This window comes from Falco punctatus (assembly GCF_963210335.1).
Source record: "Falco punctatus genome assembly, contig: scaffold_78, whole genome shotgun sequence".
NCBI classification, from domain to species: domain Eukaryota; kingdom Metazoa; phylum Chordata; class Aves; order Falconiformes; family Falconidae; genus Falco; species Falco punctatus.
The window spans coordinates 485087-503536 of NW_027660070.1; the positions used below are offsets into that span (position 1 = coordinate 485087).

General features: G+C 40.4%; 1 protein-coding gene across 2 annotated transcripts; it reads right to left on the reverse strand.

Moving 5' to 3' along the window:
• Positions 1-619: 619 nt before the first annotated feature.
• LOC308058111 (uncharacterized protein) lies at positions 620-17421 on the reverse strand. Of its 2 annotated transcripts, XM_080412108.1 has the most exons (5): positions 16279-17421; positions 9466-9591; positions 6930-6976; positions 5604-5641; positions 620-879 (listed from the first exon to the last, which is right to left on the reverse strand). In XM_080412108.1, the coding sequence occupies exons 1-5, from the start codon at positions 16632-16634 to the stop codon at positions 826-828; spliced, it is 621 nt and encodes a 206-aa protein (XP_080268234.1). In that variant the 5' UTR covers positions 16635-17421; the 3' UTR covers positions 620-825. The 2 variants fall into 2 exon arrangements, 1 of the variants encoding a protein (XP_080268234.1); XR_013925664.1 differs by lacking the exons at positions 5604-5641; positions 9466-9591; positions 16279-17421 and having other exon boundaries at positions 803-879; positions 6930-7104.
• Positions 17422-18450: the final 1029 nt, after the last annotated feature.

Sequence of the window (18450 nt, forward strand, 5' to 3'; positions counted from 1 at the left end):
TTTCAAGCACAGGAAGATGAAGCATTAACAACCTTTAAAACTGTGTTTCAAACTATGAAATACCAATGGTGTTGCATAAGAACATAAGAAATAGATGGGGGGCGGGGGGGCCAGGAAACACAAAAAACTTTCAGAGCTCAGTTCTCTGGCTCCACCACTTAATAAGACAAAAAAAAACCATATGGAAAAGAAAGACACTGCTGAATCCCCTCGCTGACTAAAATCCTCCTGCAGTGCCTACATCACTGAGGAAAAAATAGCTTTCAAAGCAATTCCCCTCCTTACACATTCACGTTTTAACATAGCCAGCTTGGGCATTCGTAATGCTGTCCCCCTATGGCTACTTTTTGGTTCTAACAAATCTAGACGCTTCTTGCAAAAGCATTTCAACATCTTTGTTATCCTTGTCTTCTGAACTTGGTTCCCAGTCAGAGTCTTCATCGGTAGGTTCGCACACCTCTTCCTCACCATCTCTAAAGCCGCCATTAAGGTCATACTCATGTGGTTCATCTTTCTGCAGGAGCGGGCTGGAAACTAGGACCATGCGTGGCAATCAGTTAGCTGAGGGGAATGTGCTCGAGCTTGTCTGGACAACAATTAACATGATGAGACATTACAGAGCACAGGGGAGTGGGAGATGGATGGCGCCAAGGATGGCGCCAAGGAAAGGTAACACCTTGCTGTTAATTGCTGGTAGTTAACCACCAATCAGGGATTGCCTAGTATGCAGTGCCTAGCTTCAAGAACCAATCTGTTTAAAACACGCAGCTTCTGAAAGTGTATAAAAACTCGTGCTTCTGTACAATAAATTGACATTTGCTTGCATCAAGCTGCGTCCCGTCTCTTCATTCGCCGCATCCTTCTCCACAGCCCTTTCTCCTGTAGGGACAAAAATGCCATATATTCATGAATAATAAATACAGAACTAAAGAGACCCTGCAGGGGCCATCTAGTTAGCCTCTCTCCTCAGCAGGAGAAAGGCTCAACTAAAGCACTCTATCCAATGCTGACAATTTTGTGTTTGATTTTCAAGACTCTCATGTAAAGCTGTACCATCCCTCTCTGACCACTACTGCAGGGCTTACCAGTCTGATCACTTAAGAAAGTTCTCCTTAGTGGCTTTTCTTCCAGCACTTGGAAAACAGTTGCCAGGCCTCTTCTTATAACATCTTCTGATATCAGAAGAAAACGGTATCAGATAACATCTTCTGACAACTCTCCTTTCCTGAAGGAGTGGCATACACAACTTTCCTGGTCATCTTCCTGCTACTTCTATACCTAAACAAGGCATCTTTCTTGCCATTTAGCCCCTAGCTCTTGCTAGACAGCTATTCTGACTCTAAATTTTCTGCCTTCACCCATCCATATTTACTTAGGGCTACTTTATACTCTTGCTCTTTGGAATCTGACATGGCTTTGAATTCCCATTCACTTCTTTCCTGAGCTTCAGGTCAGCAAAGACAATCTGCTAGATCACTCGCCTCCTACGTTCTCAACTTCGATCTGTGCTGTGTAGTCTGTCCTTCCTTTCTGAACACACATTAAGGACAAACGCTGAACACTTCTTTCCGGAGCTGGATGCAGCCTACCCCTTTCCCAGTTCAGTCTATTCTATCGCGCTGCTGTCCAATCTGCTGCCTATCCATCTTCTGCACAGCTCACACTTTGTGATTAAATTGCCTTCTCTCTTCCCAGTATGTCACAATACTCTACGTTGGGCAGGAATCAAAACTTGGAAACCTCTATTCACAAGAAATGGATGCTGCTCGCTGTATGTTCCTAAACTTTTTTAGGCAGCTTGTCTTGCAGTAGTCTTTTAATTGCTCAAATATGTTGACATATATAAACCAGTTCCCAGAGACAGGGCAAGCCTGATTTTTGAAGAAGCCTTATCTACCTGACTTGGTAGCATCGATGCAAAGCTGCTGCCATAGCAGCATTGCCTTCTCCTTTTACTTATCGGTAGCTGTGAACCTTTAACAAGTTTATTTCCACTGCTTTGGGACTTTGGCAGATGTGCACGACCATTGCTCTACCAGCCTACGCTACCTCCCTTTTTCTTACAGGCCCACAATTCCTAACTAGCCACAGTCTGTTAATATTCCAGTCATGGTATGCTGCCCTTAAGTCACACCCCTGAGTAAAGCTGTATTTGTTCCTTTTCTTCCCAGCCTCCAGTTTCTGCATTCTTACCTCATTTGGAGATAACCTGTCAATGATCTCGTAATGATTTATCTGTTGAGCAGTTCTTATCATCTTTTATATGAAACTAGAAATGTGTCTTCTCAGCTACACAACCCAGTCCAAATCATCCATGTTTATATTAACCTCAGGTATTTCTTAGCAGCTTCTTGAAACCTCAGGTCAGAGCTCCAGACACTCAAGCTGTGCGTGTGGTGAACAAGCAAGAAGACCAGCACCTGGGTGTAGTCAGATCACATCCTCTGTCAGTTACATTTTTCTGCTAGTGGGAATGTTACTATTCCAGAATTATCTTATGGTCTGATTAACATTTTATACTCTATAGCAAGGTTTTCAAAAGCACTTACAGCAGCAGTCAATTCCCTCAAAGGTACACAATTTTATGGGTGAACTGTGCTACAGAGGCACCCAATGACTTCCTAGAATAAAGTCAGCCATGTGTGACACAGCCAATACTACAACTGAGAAATATCCTATGGCTAGCAACCTATATAGCACCTAGCAGAAAATCCTGAAAATGTCAGCTGTCAATTTCGGCTGTAATCCCATCCCATATGATGCTTGCTAGTTTACTGTTTACCAGACTTTAGAGGAAAGTAATTATGCCCATGTTTACCCATAACAGCAGAATTTTTTCTAAGAATCACAGACTATAGTCGTGCAGAAGGAATTATGTCTGGAGGGAGAAGTCAAAACAAAGATGCTAAATACATTAAGAACAAAATCTCTCTTCTCAGCCTAAGCCTGTGAGAATAATAAGCCCAAGACCGGATTAACAAAGAAAAACTGCTCTTCACTTTCACAGCCCTGCAGGTGGTATTTTACAACAGAAACAGGAATTCTGGAAAAATACTGATTACTTCCATATTTTTCCTACAAATGTATGTGGAGCATATGATGTTGGTTTTCATCCACCAGTGTTTTTAGATTTCAGCAGTGAATGATGCACTTCCTTCCATGTCTTCCCACTCCTCTCTTTCTGCTATAGTTTAATTCAGCTCCACAGCCCCTGAAGCTGCTCATTAAGCACAATTCTCCCTTTCCCCTAGTACCATATTTATAAATATGACCTTGAGACATTCCCTGAAATTATCTCCTTCACATGGGGAGAAAAAGCTTGCTGACCACCCCTTTACAAAGGGTTATGTTTGGAAGTGAGCCGATCGGCTTGCTAGAAAACATACACAGAAGTGTGCAGGAGAACTCTGCAGACTCCATAGCCACAGCAGGTCATTCATCCAAGTAGCAACATGGCAGTGAAGTCATTCACTAGTGACAATTTAATGACAACGCACACTCCAGCCTTTCTTTTTTTTTTTTTTTTCCTTCCTCCCTTACAGCTATTTCCCCGGTAATTAGCCTTAGACTGTTTCTCAGAACATAGACCACATTCTCTATTGGCAATTCGTAATCCATCTCGCAACAATTAGACTATCGATGTTAAAAACTAAACATGGCAAATGTCATGTAGATAGCACCCTTCTTTTCTTGGCTGGTGGAGTTTCAGTGCACTTGAACAGAAATTAATCCTGCTGTGCTTAACAGTGCAGTTGTGCCAAACAGCACGAAATAAAGGCTAATGGAACCTTGCCTGTGTGATCTTGCATGGCTCGGTACGACCGCCTCAGACGTGAGCTTGCTGAGTGCAACCTTTTACAAGCTTTGCCCTCAAGAGAACTAAGCAAGCCAGTCAACAAGATATTGAGGGGAAAAAAGAAATTTAAACAATCATTAAATATGAACAGAACTTTAATTAATGAATTCCCTTCTTCCCACTGTGCATGGAATATCATTTTTTCCCTGGTTCGTTCTTAGGATGAGGAGTTGAATTTAACAGATTGAATTTCACTTCCATGTCAAAGATTTACACATTTACAAGAGAAGCACTTTTCCATCCATAGCCATGCCTGGCTGACCACCTGCCATGAGCTGCACACACAGGATCTACCATTCTGGTAAGGAAGGTCCTCTTATGAAAGACACAGCTACAATTTTAAACCTTCAAGATTAGCTTTAAACTTCAGATATGCACACAGTCCAGCTTGCTTCATTATTAAAATCTTAACCGCTCGCTGCACTTACAACGCTGCTTACAATTCTTGCCACTCTTTAATGCACATTTCTGCAAGGGAGCGGTGATCAAGATGGGGCTCACTTGCATCATGGGATGTGGCAAAGTGTACAGCTAACAAATATGCCTCAAAATATGCTAGTGCACAGATACACCCATATCAAGCATTCAGTGACAGCAGAAGTACACACACACATGATAAGGAAATGGGATGGGAAAGACATTCCCGAGTGGAAAGTAGGTCGCAGAACAGAATGGAGGCCAAAACACTTTGTCTAGAAAACTACAGCTATTTGCACTTTACTTTCTCTAGAAGGCAGATCTCTGTTTTGAAGATTTCTGTAGGAAATGCCCAGCCACACCTTGGTGATCTCAAAGAAGACAAGTCAGTTCCCACCTCCACTCGAGATGCAGCAGTTCCACATCCTCATGCCTTGTTCAGGCCAGTGAAAGTAAAGATGGCATATCATCAGGCTTTCAGACTGCTCTTCAACGCTCACTTTTAAATTATTTTAGAAATAACAGGAAGCTTCACATTTGGAAGCCAAACTGAGATAAAAGAGATGCCTTGAAACAGAGCTAAAGGATATTTAAAACTGGAGTCCATGCACCTGCCACATGTAAGTTAATATTATTGGCAGCCGCAAAGCAAGCTAGGCGTACTACTGGTAAATGGAGGAGATACTCATACACAGTATTACAGGTTACATTATCAAGAGAGACTACAGCTTGCCTGTGATACTACATAATCCTCACTGATGTCTAGGAACTAGTTCGAAGAATACGTACTAGTTCACAGGGAACACTGCCCCAGCTGAAAGGCATTACCCTTCTTCGACACTTCAGTCCTAACAAGCCTGTAACATCAATACCTCAGAGTAAATATAAGAAAAGCTCATCACCACATCCACAGATATCTTTTGACATTTATTTAGAGGTCAATGCAATGCAGAAGGAGTATCTCAGTGTTTCAAGAGCAATCAGTCTTCATGGGGTAACCTTAACTAGCTGTGGATGAACTATTGGCTCATTTCATCCTATTATGAACCCTGTTCAAGGAAGGAAGAATTGACTTGGTCACACATGTCTCTCAAAACATTTGTTTGTTTCGCTGCCTGCTTCCAGGGAAGGACAGGTGTGCTCAGCACACAGGAATTCAATTCCAGCACTATTACTTGCAAAAAAGGAAGCAGAGTTTTACTAAAATAACGACTACCTTCTTCTCAGATAAGTATTATCAAGCATCTCCAGCACCACTAAATGCCCCAAAACCCAAAGCAGATCAGTTGCATCCCATGCTGATGGGCCCATTCATAACATCAGAACATACCATTTTTTGAAGTTTTTGTCGTGTTCTTCTTTCAGGTACTAAAGAAAGAAATGTTATTAGCCAGGACAGAGTACAACCTAGCAATAAGGGTTATTCGGAGAGGTTGCTACAACAGAAGACTGACTTATTAAAATAAATGCTGCAATGGTTGTGCTGTATTTACAAGTATAAAAACTACTCTGCTGCCCCCAAAAACCTTTTTTTTGTATTAAATGATTCTTGAAAGATTACGCAGATGAACTGTTCTTACAATTATGAACCATGCCGTCTGTAGACAAACATCATCAGTACTGGCTGGGGTTTTTACAGCAGACAATTGCAGTATTTCAAAGCATTTAAATATTTTACGCCATTGTTTCCATAAATGCAATTTCTCCTTAATAACTATAGAATGGTTTGGGTTGGAAGGGACCTTAGAGGTCATCTAGTTCCACCCCTCCTGCCATGGGCAGGGGTAATGTCATAATCCTGATTTTTTGAAGTAAAATGCATTATCATTACATTTCCCTAACTGTTCTGCTCTAAAGTATTGTCTTTTTGCATTGGGAATTAAATTGGGAAAAAAAAAAACCCTTCAAGTCCAATAATTAAGAAAAAGCACAAAAAGAATGCAAAGTACATCTTTGAATTCCCTAAGAACAGACAAAATATAAACAGTATATTCCCCTGTGTTTTTCAACAAGTCTAGTTACTGGAATACAAAAAGACTTTTAGAATAGAATCTCAGATTCAGTTTTAATTATATTCCCTCCAAGCCTCAACAGAACATACATGCTATAGGGATACACACATTTTGCTGTGGGGATGGGAAAAAAAGCTACAGAAAAAAATTACTGCAGTATCCATTTGAAATGTTGAGAAATACTTCAGTATATTCCCTGTTTTCACTGTAATACTCCAGCTCCAAATGGAGGAAGCAGAATAGAGAGATCTGGTAAGACCATGCTATACCATGCTTAGTTTTCAATAAAACCTGTTAAACTCATGAAAACAGCCACTTGCCACCTGGCATTTTTGTCAAATCCTAAGATATAAAGCATACAAACTATGTCAGCGGTGTCTGACCCAGACCATCTTGTTTCAGTTGAAAAACATTTGAAAAAGTGAATGTAAGTGTGCAGCGGCCAAGCAGCCCTACCTTCCTTATCACAGACAACGGCAACACCGCATGCTCAAGAAGAGCAAGGGTGCGGGGCCATACAGAGCAAGCTGCAAATGCAATGTTACTTTCTCACTTAAAGCATTTTATTCCAAGGTGTTGGCATCCATTACTGGGTTTGGGGGTTTTCCCCCCCACTTTGAGCTATACTGAACAACTTGGCTTACCTGGAGGTGCACTGTGCTTGTATTCTAGTTTATGCTGTGGATTCTTCCTGCAAAGAAAACAGTAAAAGCTTGATTTGCCACCTTGTTCCACACCTAACAAGAACCTAACAAGTTCGCAGAACTCCTTTGTATTTTGTGAATAATTTTCACTTCTTTTTTAAAATAAAATTCTGTGACCAGTGCCCTTATTGCAGTGTCTCAGCTTACGTAATGTAGGGTGGAAGAAAAAAAAAGGGTTCCATAAGAGTTCCTTTTGTTTCAGCCTTTTTTAAAAAAATAAAAAAGACAGCTGATCAAAACCAAGAGATGAGATAGTTTCCAGACTTGTAAGATGAGATGCATTTGTTCAGCATAATAAGAACTGATCCAATTATTTACTCTCACTAAAACCAAAACCAGAACATAACCTCTGGTGCATAAAGTGCAATGCACACACAGTGCATCACAAGTCTGAGATACCCAGCCGTAACTTCCATATTCTGCAACATAAGGCTAAAAATCAAATAGTTTGGGAAAATTAAAGAAATTGAAAAGAATTGCCTGTCTCAAAGTATCACAGGGAAAGGCCAAAGAAGGACTGTTAAGAGAGTTTACTCATTTCTGCAATATGCTGCTGCAATCTGGGAAGTTCAATATACAAGTGTGTATATCTTCTATTAAAAAACAGCATCAATGCAATGAAAATTAAAAATTTAAAGTCAACTTACTCTTTGATCTGCAATAAATGCTCCCCTCATTCAGGCTGCGATCCAGGTCATGAACACACTGATTTATCCCACCCCCCAAAGCAGTTATCCAATGCTGTTCTAATGTTTTAACTTGGTCCCACTTACACCGTGCTGATCTGTTGTGTTAGTGTATTAGAGTGGCACGTTAAAATTGTTTCAGCTCAATTTACTTCTGTGCAGAAAATTAAAATTAAAAAAAATTCTAACTTTGGAAGAAAACTGGTTCAGTTGTCCTAATTTCTCCTTCTGAAAAAGAATCAACAATTAAAGCCCACTATTTAAGAATGGCATACCATTTGACGTTGCTTGAAACACAAGATTAATTTCTATAACTGCAGAATTTTTTTGATATTTTACAAAATACCCTTGCTGTGAAGACTGCCTTGTAAAACTAGTTGTTATGTTTTCTTATTCTTCAAAAATAGAATACTCTTCAGTAAGAAAATCTTATTTTTACATCAAATAACTTGTTACACATTCACATACTTGGAAGTTGATTTACAGTTTTATAGCTACTGCTATCCCAAAGTGCATTTCACGTGCATTAGAAGGGATAGTTATCTGAATAAAAACATGCAAGTACAGCTTTCTATTAAATACCGTACTGAAACAGAACAGTTGCTTAATCCAGTATTTTGCAAGTGTTGGTAGCATCAGAGCATTTGATCCCAACTCAAGGCACAGCATTTAGATAACTCAATTATGTATTCCAGTAGTAGCCAGCAGATAAAGACAACAAAAATAACATCAAAATCCTTCAAATGGCACCTGCTGCTTTGTGGAAAGAATTATCATTGCTTTGTGGGTGCCTCCTTTCTTCCACCCCAAAAAGAATGAAACACTGTTTAAGAAATGATCAACTAATACAGCACAGGAGTTGACTTATCTGCAAGGAGAGACAGTTTTAGTTTTGGATAGTGTCCATTGTACTCCTGAAAAGTATGTTGGCAATTTCAGGAGCGGTATAAACCTAGATTTCTCGTCCTGAGATGAGAAATTCATCTCACAGATGGTTTTTGAGAAAAGAAACACTTCTTCTGCATTAGTTGAACATAAGATGGCTTTTCCTTAAAAGTTACTCCCATTTTGTTACACTTTATAAAGAACACACTCTTTAGGATCATCACGCTTCCAGGGAGAGAGAGAGAAAATATTTCTGCTCAAGCACAATCTTTAACAGCAGCTGTTAGTTTCAATATGCCCCCACAGAAGGGCTGTTGTCTCAAAATACATCCTTTTGTCCATTCCATCAATTACAAAGCAGTCATTACACTCTGCTAAATACAAGTGTAAAACCTAGATATTGAGAAACAAATGGAACAAAAGGATCTTGTGAAGAAAATCAACAGCTGCTAAAAGAAACAGCAGTCAGCCATAAACTGGATTTTCTTGCTGGTACCTAAATTATGCTTTCTAACAAATCAAATACTGACTAAAATAGAGGTTTTGTACAAAATCTTAACAAATATTTTGTCAAAATCTGAACTAAAAGTTACATATCAAGAAGAACATGTAACAATAAATTATTGTTCCTATACAAGAACAGTTTACTACAGGTTGAAAAATGAGAAAGTTTTGATCTCTAGGCCACTGAACAGGTTCCAAAAGTCAAGGCTTCATGTTCACCAGCTGAAATCACAAATACTTTCACAGACCTTGGTGGCATAAAGGTAGCAGTCTGGCGCCAGTAAATTTGGAAAGCCACAGTCAAGATTTAACATCACTATCCTACTGTCAATTTGCAACTCCAGGGGAGAACATTCTTAACCTGTAAAACAAGAAAAGCCATTTTGTACAGTGCTTCTTACCTATAACAAGCCGTTCCATACGGACATTCAGGCCGGTTATCATTGTTATCCTGAGTTACGATCTCTGTTTCATGATTATCATCATCATTAGGGTGACTAAACTGCTGAAAGTGAATGGGATTCTTCCTGCAAAAGACAAATATAGATCAAGAACTGACTATTCCATTTAAACAGGAGAAGTAGAGGTAAGAAAGGTGTTACTGAATCAGTGACATTTTCAGCGGTTACAGAAAGAGAAGCTTTTAATGTTTAACTTGATGCAGAATGTAAGACCTGCTTTCAGGATAATTGAAGAAAACTTTTGTTTCAGCAGAGGCCGCAAGAGGTTAAAACTTGAATTCTCCTATTTGCCATCATCAGCTTTACGTTTCAGGCCTCCAACACATACACAATCTACTGATGTAGTCCCATAGCATGAATCTCGCTCCGTGGCTTGCTCCGTCATGACTCCCTCTGGAGTTACCAAGTGCTACACAAACCTCTCGCAAAGTCTGAGCTCAAGCTGCGAGGGCCAACCCATGGCAGCTGAGCAACTGCAGTCCTGAAGCCTTCCCACGCTCTCGGGTGATCACTTGTGAGCTTCAGGCAGTATGTCTCAATCATTACTTCTGTTCCGTATGCAAGTTACTACTCACTTGAACACTTCAAATGCCAGCATATTATTCCAGAGGGATGAAGTGCTGGGGCCTGAGCAGCAGGCCCTGAGCCAAAGCTGACCTCCAGAAGAACCCGCCAACCCAACCTTAAATATATGTATTTAGTATCCAATCATTAGCGAAATATGCACGGTCATTAGTGAACCATGTATGGCCATTAGCAAAAGATGCATCTTGGATAAACTATAATCATGAGAGAAGAGACAGCGCATCCTTCCTTGCTTAGAGGCGGGCGGCCAAAGCCATGAATCCAGCTGTTTGGCCTTGTCTGGAAACCGGTGGTTAAAATCCAGTTGATAAAGGGAACTCCCTGGGTTCCTCCCAACCCCTGGCCAGGCTTTGGTGGCATCTGACAGGAGAGTGAAACCAGATGTTTCCGCGTTTGGAATTACGTGAGCTTGTTTGTTAATAGTATAAAAGCTGAACCCTCTTGCAGCGACGTTGCAGACCTCACCTACCAGGAGATGCCCTGCGCAGGACTTCCCCGCTGCCGGGACAGGCTCTCCAGATCCTCGTGCAACAGGGGCTCCCCAGCGACTGCAGAGCTGGAGGATGGCAACCTGTTAGGGCAACGGGTGATGTATCTTTCTGAACCACTACAGCTAGCTGTGAATAGTAACGATTAGGTGCATTGCCTTGCTTATCTGTTTTATTGTTTGAATCAGGGTACCGTAGGCTAATCCTTCTGTATGTGCATATTGCCTTATTTTCTGCATTAATTTGAAACAAACAGCGCATCAAGGGTATCTTCTGTATTGGTGTCTGTGTGCTATCTATTGACCCCATCCATTGGCAAAACAATGGAGCAGTCTCCTGGACATTACATTGATTATGCTCTCAGGTTTGCCTTGGCTACTGTGGCATTTTATTTGAAATACCAAATCACAACGATGACATGAAGTTGTACCCTAAGACATAACTCTGTGTGTAGCTGAGCCACACCGATGTTAGTGATGAGAGCACCGTACAAAATCACTTTGTGAAGAAGTGATGTTAAAAAGAACACAGAAAAATACATTATGACTTCAGGAGAAATTCATGGGGCAGATCAAAAGACACTACAAAAAATTATGTCATAGTGAACATACTGTACTAAAAGCAAATCTACTTTTTCCCTCTGATTTCTTTTAGAGACACTTTTTTTCAAGCATATTTGAAAGCAAGAAAAGTGAGATGTTTTAATAAATGATTTTCCAAAAGATATACACAAAATACTTCAGTGATTTACCACTAATTCCCAGTGTACATAATCAACATCTTTGTGCAAACTGTAAAAGTGAACTGCTTGCCTCAAGCAAGAGCAATGATAACTTTAAACTGCAGAGGGATTACTGCTGTCATTTGCACTTGTTACAGCTGCATTTAGAAACACCAAGCCAGAAGCACGTATGCAGCTAGCGACATACACAGCAGCTTCCTCACTGACCACAACGGGCTCTTACGAACTTTCTAGGGAACAGTCAGTATTATTTTCAGCATTTCAACCAACACCGTAAGAGAAAAAGCGTTTGTTACAGCTTTTGCAAAATGATTACTTAAGCACCGTGAGCCCCGCTAACCATTCAGGCCTCCTTTCAGGCACCGAAAACAGATTAGATATTTAGTATTAATACTTTTACATCTCCATCTGCTTGGTATCTTTCACTCGGGAAACTCAGCAAGCAAGCTACAGATAAACTCTTCCAGGAGCTACTTATCAGAGATCCAGTGTCCCTTAGTCCTATTTACACAGGTGACAGACGCCTCATTCTGGTTCTGGTCTTTTCTGTTGATTTCTGCAGACTGTAGGGTAAGTAAATACTGTTTCACTAGATATCATTGCAAGGCTGCATTTACCAGTCTTTTATTCTACAAGTTCTCAGAAAACATCACTTCTAACGCCACATTCAGGCTGGCTGCCTACTTCTTTTGCCATTTAAAAATAAATGGGATGAAACCAAGTCATTTTAGAGGCTACTTGCTTTGTTTTCTAAATGCACAGAGCTAACGTACTAGCAATATTAGCCAGAATTTGAGTTCAGTCATTTGAAACACAATTCATCTTCTCAAAGGGACACAGAAGCAGCTAATGCTCTGTGAAATCATTTTAATACTTATTCCTACAATAAGATACATGCAGCATCATAGTCATGAAGGAAAGAAGGCCTAAGAGCTGCCAGTTAGCTAACCTATTCTGTTTTAGGTGATAGCCAGTTCCTTTCATGAATTTACTTCAAAAGCTATTTGGCCGATACCAAAGAGCCTTTATTGCAGGAGAGAAAAAAGAAAAAAAAATTGTATAGGAGGAAGCAAGAAAAAGGGAAGGGTCTTGAGGTACGCACCCTATCACTGGGCCTCAGGATTTTTTGGGCCAGTGGATGATGCTCCTCAAATTATTCATCACCTGTGAAGCACCTAAACATGTCCTATTTCAGATGCTCAGGACTAGTAACAACATCATAGTTTATCTTACCTTTATGTGGATAATTTATACTTACTCCATTTCTAGATGTTGTGCAATGATATCCAGCAAAATAAATAGAAGCAGAGAAATGCACAGCTAATATTAAGTACACATTATCCCTTCTTGCAAAAATCTTCTTCCTTTTATTAAGAGTTTGGTTTGTTTGAGGGTTTATTTGGGTTTTTTTGAATACAAGAGATCTGAGTTGTAAGAGCACAGCACCTTTCACGCTGGAAGCTGCACTCCAAAGTTAGTTTTACAACAAAACCTTGCTGCACAGGAATACGTTATTAATTTGATCAAAACAAAATCATTAAGCTTTACTCGCACAAAAAATAACCAATTAAAAGCCTATTTTAAGAATAAAGTTTTAGGAGAGTTGCCTTCTCATACACAGAAGCTCTGAATTTGTGACAGAAAATTATGCAAATAAAAATTATGCAAGTAACACTTACAAAGTTCTTCAGAATCAATGCAGTCATCTCCAGCAGCAGCTGAGCATCGCTCAGTGAAATACTCAAGACAGTTTTCATCTATGCAGCTCCCAAAAGCATCTTAAAAGCTTTTTCTAAAACAAATTTAAGTGGTAAGGTCAGAATCCCTGGCTCTTCTTAATCACATGCAGGAGACCCCTGCCATCTCAAGGGCTTATTTTCTCAGCCTACTAAAGAAACTGGTAAGGAAAACATAATGACTCACCAGCACCAGTTATAAAGCCATAGTATTCAAGCCTGAAGTTAACGCCACAAGTGCGTGTAAGATGTTTATAAGTTCTAAACGGTAAGTCTTACTAGAAAACGGGTCTCATAAAAAGACTGATGCAAGTCTGTAGCTGCCAGATTTACAAGCTGAAGGTGAAAAGAAAAATACTTCTTTCCATAAACAAAGAGCACAGTATTTAGAAGAATGCACATACAAATCCAAAGGCTGGTTGAGCATGCCCTGCTTTGACAGTTATAGGAAAGATTCACACACACCCAGTCAGCACAGAACTGTACCACAGGCTAGCCAAAGGATAGAATTGTGGACAAAAATTGTGAAATTACAATTTCAGAGATGAGAGTTCAGCTGTACCACACCCCTACTACGCAACTCAAAATGGGGGTTGGGTTTGGATTTGGTTTTATTTTTAAATCCCTACTCTTCTAACTTCTGAAAAGCAAGCAGCAGACAAGAAAATGAACACAAGACAGTATTCAAAGAGTAAGTTCCTTGACAACAAATATAGTCAGATATAACACAGACAGAGCACTTGCCTCCTAGTGGTAACAGCAGTTTCTTTCGATTTGGAAAAAGCTTCAGACTGCCACAGGAAGAGAATCTCACACTGACGGAGGATAAGAACAAGAATCTTTGCAGAGAGAAGTGTGAATCAAGCTTGACTCTTTCAAAAAGCAGTGTTTTCAAATTCATAAATGAAGAAACTGAGCTATGGGTTACAAAGTTATTTCCTAAACATTTCAGGTACGTGTTAGAGACATCTAATAAAATCAACTAAACTAACATTTCATCTTTTCCATTTGTGCTGTTCAACCACGCACCCACCAAAGGTGCCTGTCATATGCAGAAGACAAGTACCTCTTACTAGGAGTTTATAAAATACGGATTAGTAAACTGAAGAGCATTCAGTTATTGGGAAAATGACATTTTATATGAAACCTCACCTAGAAAGAACACTGTAAGGAAATGTTATGGTTACCAAAGCAGTCCTCATTTAAGACGTTGACTCCTACAGCGCATTGTGCTAGAAGACACCTTTCATAAGGTTAATGGAAGGAGACAAAAACCAGCTACTCATCGTACTCAAAAGAGCACTCAAAGCAGCTCCTCTTCCTTAGCAACTCTAAAAAACAGGTTTTGCTCAAGGAGAACACTACACAATCAAAAACTGAATACACTATCAATGCGTTCCTTCAAAGCGTCCATTCACATCACACTTATGTACACTTCTGTCAAGAATATGGGTAACTGCAATGGCTTGCTTTACTGCAACATAGCTATCTCATTGACGCAGAATGACTACTTGGTGGTCTTGCATTAAAAGCACATACAGGACAGACGATAAAGCACCTTTCTTTGCAAACAAGCAGGTTTAGTCTCATCACATTTCCTGAAGACCAAAGCTGATGGTTTTGACACTTCCTATTTACAAATTTCTCCAACAAAATAAGATTTCGTTATATGCTATTTCAGAGCATTCTTTTCTTCTTATAAAGCAACACTTCCCAAAAGTACTGCCGCAAATGTTTTAGAATAAAGACCCAAGAAGAAACGTGCACATGCAGACTCCTATTGCATGTTACCTGTAACTAAAACTTGCCTTCCAAAACATTAGGAATCCTTCAGCGTGTCAGAGCATTGAATCAGCTTCACCCCCACAGAGGGGAAAACTTGTCTGAGCAAAATGGAAAGTAGCTGGAGCAAACTAAAGGCTGCATTTGTACTACTGGATCAGCTTGGCTGCCTAATGAACCATGTCCTCCTCATAATCATGAAGGGCAAAAACTGAGATACACGAAGGAATGCTACATGAAAACTGGAAGTCTGATGTGCTCATGAACACAACAGCTTTACGCAGTTATCTGCGGCAACAGGCACACCAAACATACACAAGAACCCATTTACTTGTGCTTGCTTGTTTGCTGAACAACCTAAGTTTTTACTGTCACTCAAGCCCCTTGGGGGAAGAGGTAAAAAATACAAAAGTAGTAACAGTGATAATATTTAAAAAAAAAATAAAAATCACAGGACCTCCTGTTTCCTGGATTAGCGTTATCTTTTGGGCTTACAATGTACATAGATTTATGTAGTGCTCAAAATCTTCTCCTAAAGGCAGTTCTCAGGTCACTGGTCACTTGCTACCCTCAGGAACACCTCTAGACGCCTATCTTCTCTTCAATATATTAACACATGGCATTACAGATCTTTTCTGGGCAGAAAGAACTAGCAGGAGACCAGGCACTCAGCGCTGGGGTTTTGGGGATCTTGCTGGAACATTTGTATCGCACAAAACATTTGTATGACAAGATTGTGAATTGAGAGGATATGAGTAGCAGAAAAAAAAAAAAATCATCCCTCAATTGAAGTATCACCAAAGACACTGACCAGATAAGGGTTCACAGGGAGTTTATAACTGTGACTTGTTCTGGTTTTAAGAGGGGACTGAATGCTTAAAAAATAAAAAATAATAAAAAAAAAATGGTGCAGATTGGCCAAGTTACAACAGAAGCAATTCTCCATCATTTAGGGATAACAAATAATAAGCATTTTAAATAGTCAGATCACAAAGCATACAATTAACTTCACCTTTCATAAAAGTTTCAGCTGCAAATAAAATAAGCCTACAGGGTCTATGTTGGGCATTTCAGTCATTTACATCTCTTCTCCCTGCCAGTACATGTACTGTACACACAGGGGGGTTTATTTCTTTCCTTTTTAAAGTGGACCTTTGTTTCTTATTTCCTAGAACTCTGCATTGTTTAATCTGCTGAAGTACATCATCCCTTGTTTAGGTTATATTGGAAGTTAGCAAGACATCCCGGCTCCTCCTTTTATACTTTTAAAATTCTTGCTATGCCATTGGTTTCTCATCAGTCCCCATTTACCAAAAGATTTCTTTCAAATCAAAGCTTGTAACAACTTTACTGTTTTCGGTGGCTAATACAGTACTTCTTAATAACAAGCTAGCTTAAGCTGGGTTTATTTTTGCTTCACCTGTAACAGCCTGTTCCATACACGCAAGGTGTCCTCTTACGCTTGTTCTGTTTGGAGCTTTCTGAAGTATCTGCACTTCTGGTTGAATCAGAAATCTGTCTTGTAACCCAGATTTGCATCAGGCTCAAGAGTCCCTTCCTGGGCACCAAAAGATCAGGAAGTCCTGCCCAGTGAGCCTGTTGGCTTGCAGAACCAGTCATCTGCTCTTTGTTTACTGTTTCCTCAATTCTATTTCCTTTACTGGAGATCTGACCTACTCTTTTAGACAATTTACTATGCCGCTGCCTATCTTTTCTTCCCAGAGAACTTCCAGGGGTTTTTGTTCCAGTCTTGCCATTCCCTGCCATGTTTCTCATGGTATTCTCAAGAGGAAATCCAGATGCATTCTGTGGAACAAGGTTCCATTTTGAAGGACCTGAAAATGTACACTCTTCAGAACTAAAAGCTTTAAGGTCAAACTCTGCCTCATCATTCCTGTTTTCAAAGTGAGAGAATCATAGTAGAGCCCAGCTGGAAAGGACCTTGATAGAGATTAAAACCAGCCCCGTGGGCACATATTAGCTTGGGGCTCATCGTTAGCCAGCAGATGTGTTACACTTGAACAAAAGGTTAGATGATGGAAGTGTAAAGAACTCTAGTAGGTAACAGAAACTAAACAACAGACTGCTAATGTATGCAAAGGTAATCAGGAAATTTAGGTAACTGCCCAATAAGATGAAAAGTACATCCTGAAGAAGCGCCAGAGGGAGGAGGTTATGATAATGAATTTTTGGAAACCTTACGTATTTGCATGACTTTGTATAATAAATATCTGTCAGCTTGTTGAAACAGCGTGCAAGTTAGGAGTAACGATCCCCCTTGCACCCAACGCTGCAATAAACATACCTCTTTGTAACTGCCCTCGAGTTGTACAGTTCGATTCCACGTGACAGTTTGGCGACCCAGGTGAGACCCTCTCTGTCCGGCTGTAGGACCTGCTGAGGACGGGACTCCTCTGGGTGCCCCCAAGGTTTCTCAGGAGGACTCCCCTACTCACCTAGATGACTGCGAGGACAGACAGGGACCATCATCGGTGGACCAGGTATGTCGCAGTTGGGTTGGGGATACCTGTAAGTTGTGAGGAGACGCCCTACGTGAGGTAAAGGGCGCTGGTGCTTGCCCCTGGAAAGGCTGGGGTGGGAATTCAGGTGTTCTCCTCGCTGCTGTAGCGGGAAGGGGCCTCTCGAGGGGTAACAGGTTTCCTCCCGAGTGGTGTGTTTTGGCCAATTTGGGTTCTCTTCAAGAATGTCTTTTGGCCATTTTGTCATCTGTTGTAAAATTCGGTACCGTGTATTAGTTGAGACCTCTTGTTGATATTTGACGTTCTGGGGTGGCATAACGGTGTTTGAGGTCGGAATGTCCATCATAAAATGGTATTGTTGCTATCTATCCAAGTAGCAGAGTGAGTGTGTAACGGGCCCTTTTGTGCGAGTGTTTTGTGCAACTGAGACATAGCTCAGCTACAAAGCGAGTGCTGAAACCTGCAACTTGTGATAATTTTTATTATTTACTGTATTGCATAAAGGTGAAATGGGAGGTCAACAGAGTGGGGAAAGAGTGAACATGAGCCCTTTGGGTTGTATTTTGGCTCACTGGAAGAATACAGGAGGACCGCAGGGTGGGAGTGCGAGGGAAAGGGTTAAAGAAGTTTTAGTAGGTCTAATTGCTTAACGATTACCTAGATTGTTGTTGATAAATAATGCTTTGTTTTACTAACTATTGTGTAAATTAACTGAAGCAAGGAGTCTACAGCTCCTCCTGAAGGACAGTTTGTGATGAGAACTAGCTAAAACCAACTCTATAGTCTGGACAAAGACCAAGGAGCAACTGAGTCTGGCAAAGAGAGAAGGTTCAGAGTGAGGAAGACTACCAAGCCTTCATCCCCATGACCCCCACGACCAGCAAGAGGCACTACGCAAACGCAGTTGGGAGGGGCATATGGAAATGACTTCTTGGAACTAATTTTAATATGAAGCAGGGCTAGGTTATGAATATGTATAGGTATATTTGGAAATCTTATGTATATGCAACATTTGATTATATAAATTGAGACAAGTTGTTGCCCCTGGCGCACACGGCTTTGGTGGGACTACCCCTGGTGCTGCCCAGCACTGAATAAACATACCTACTTTA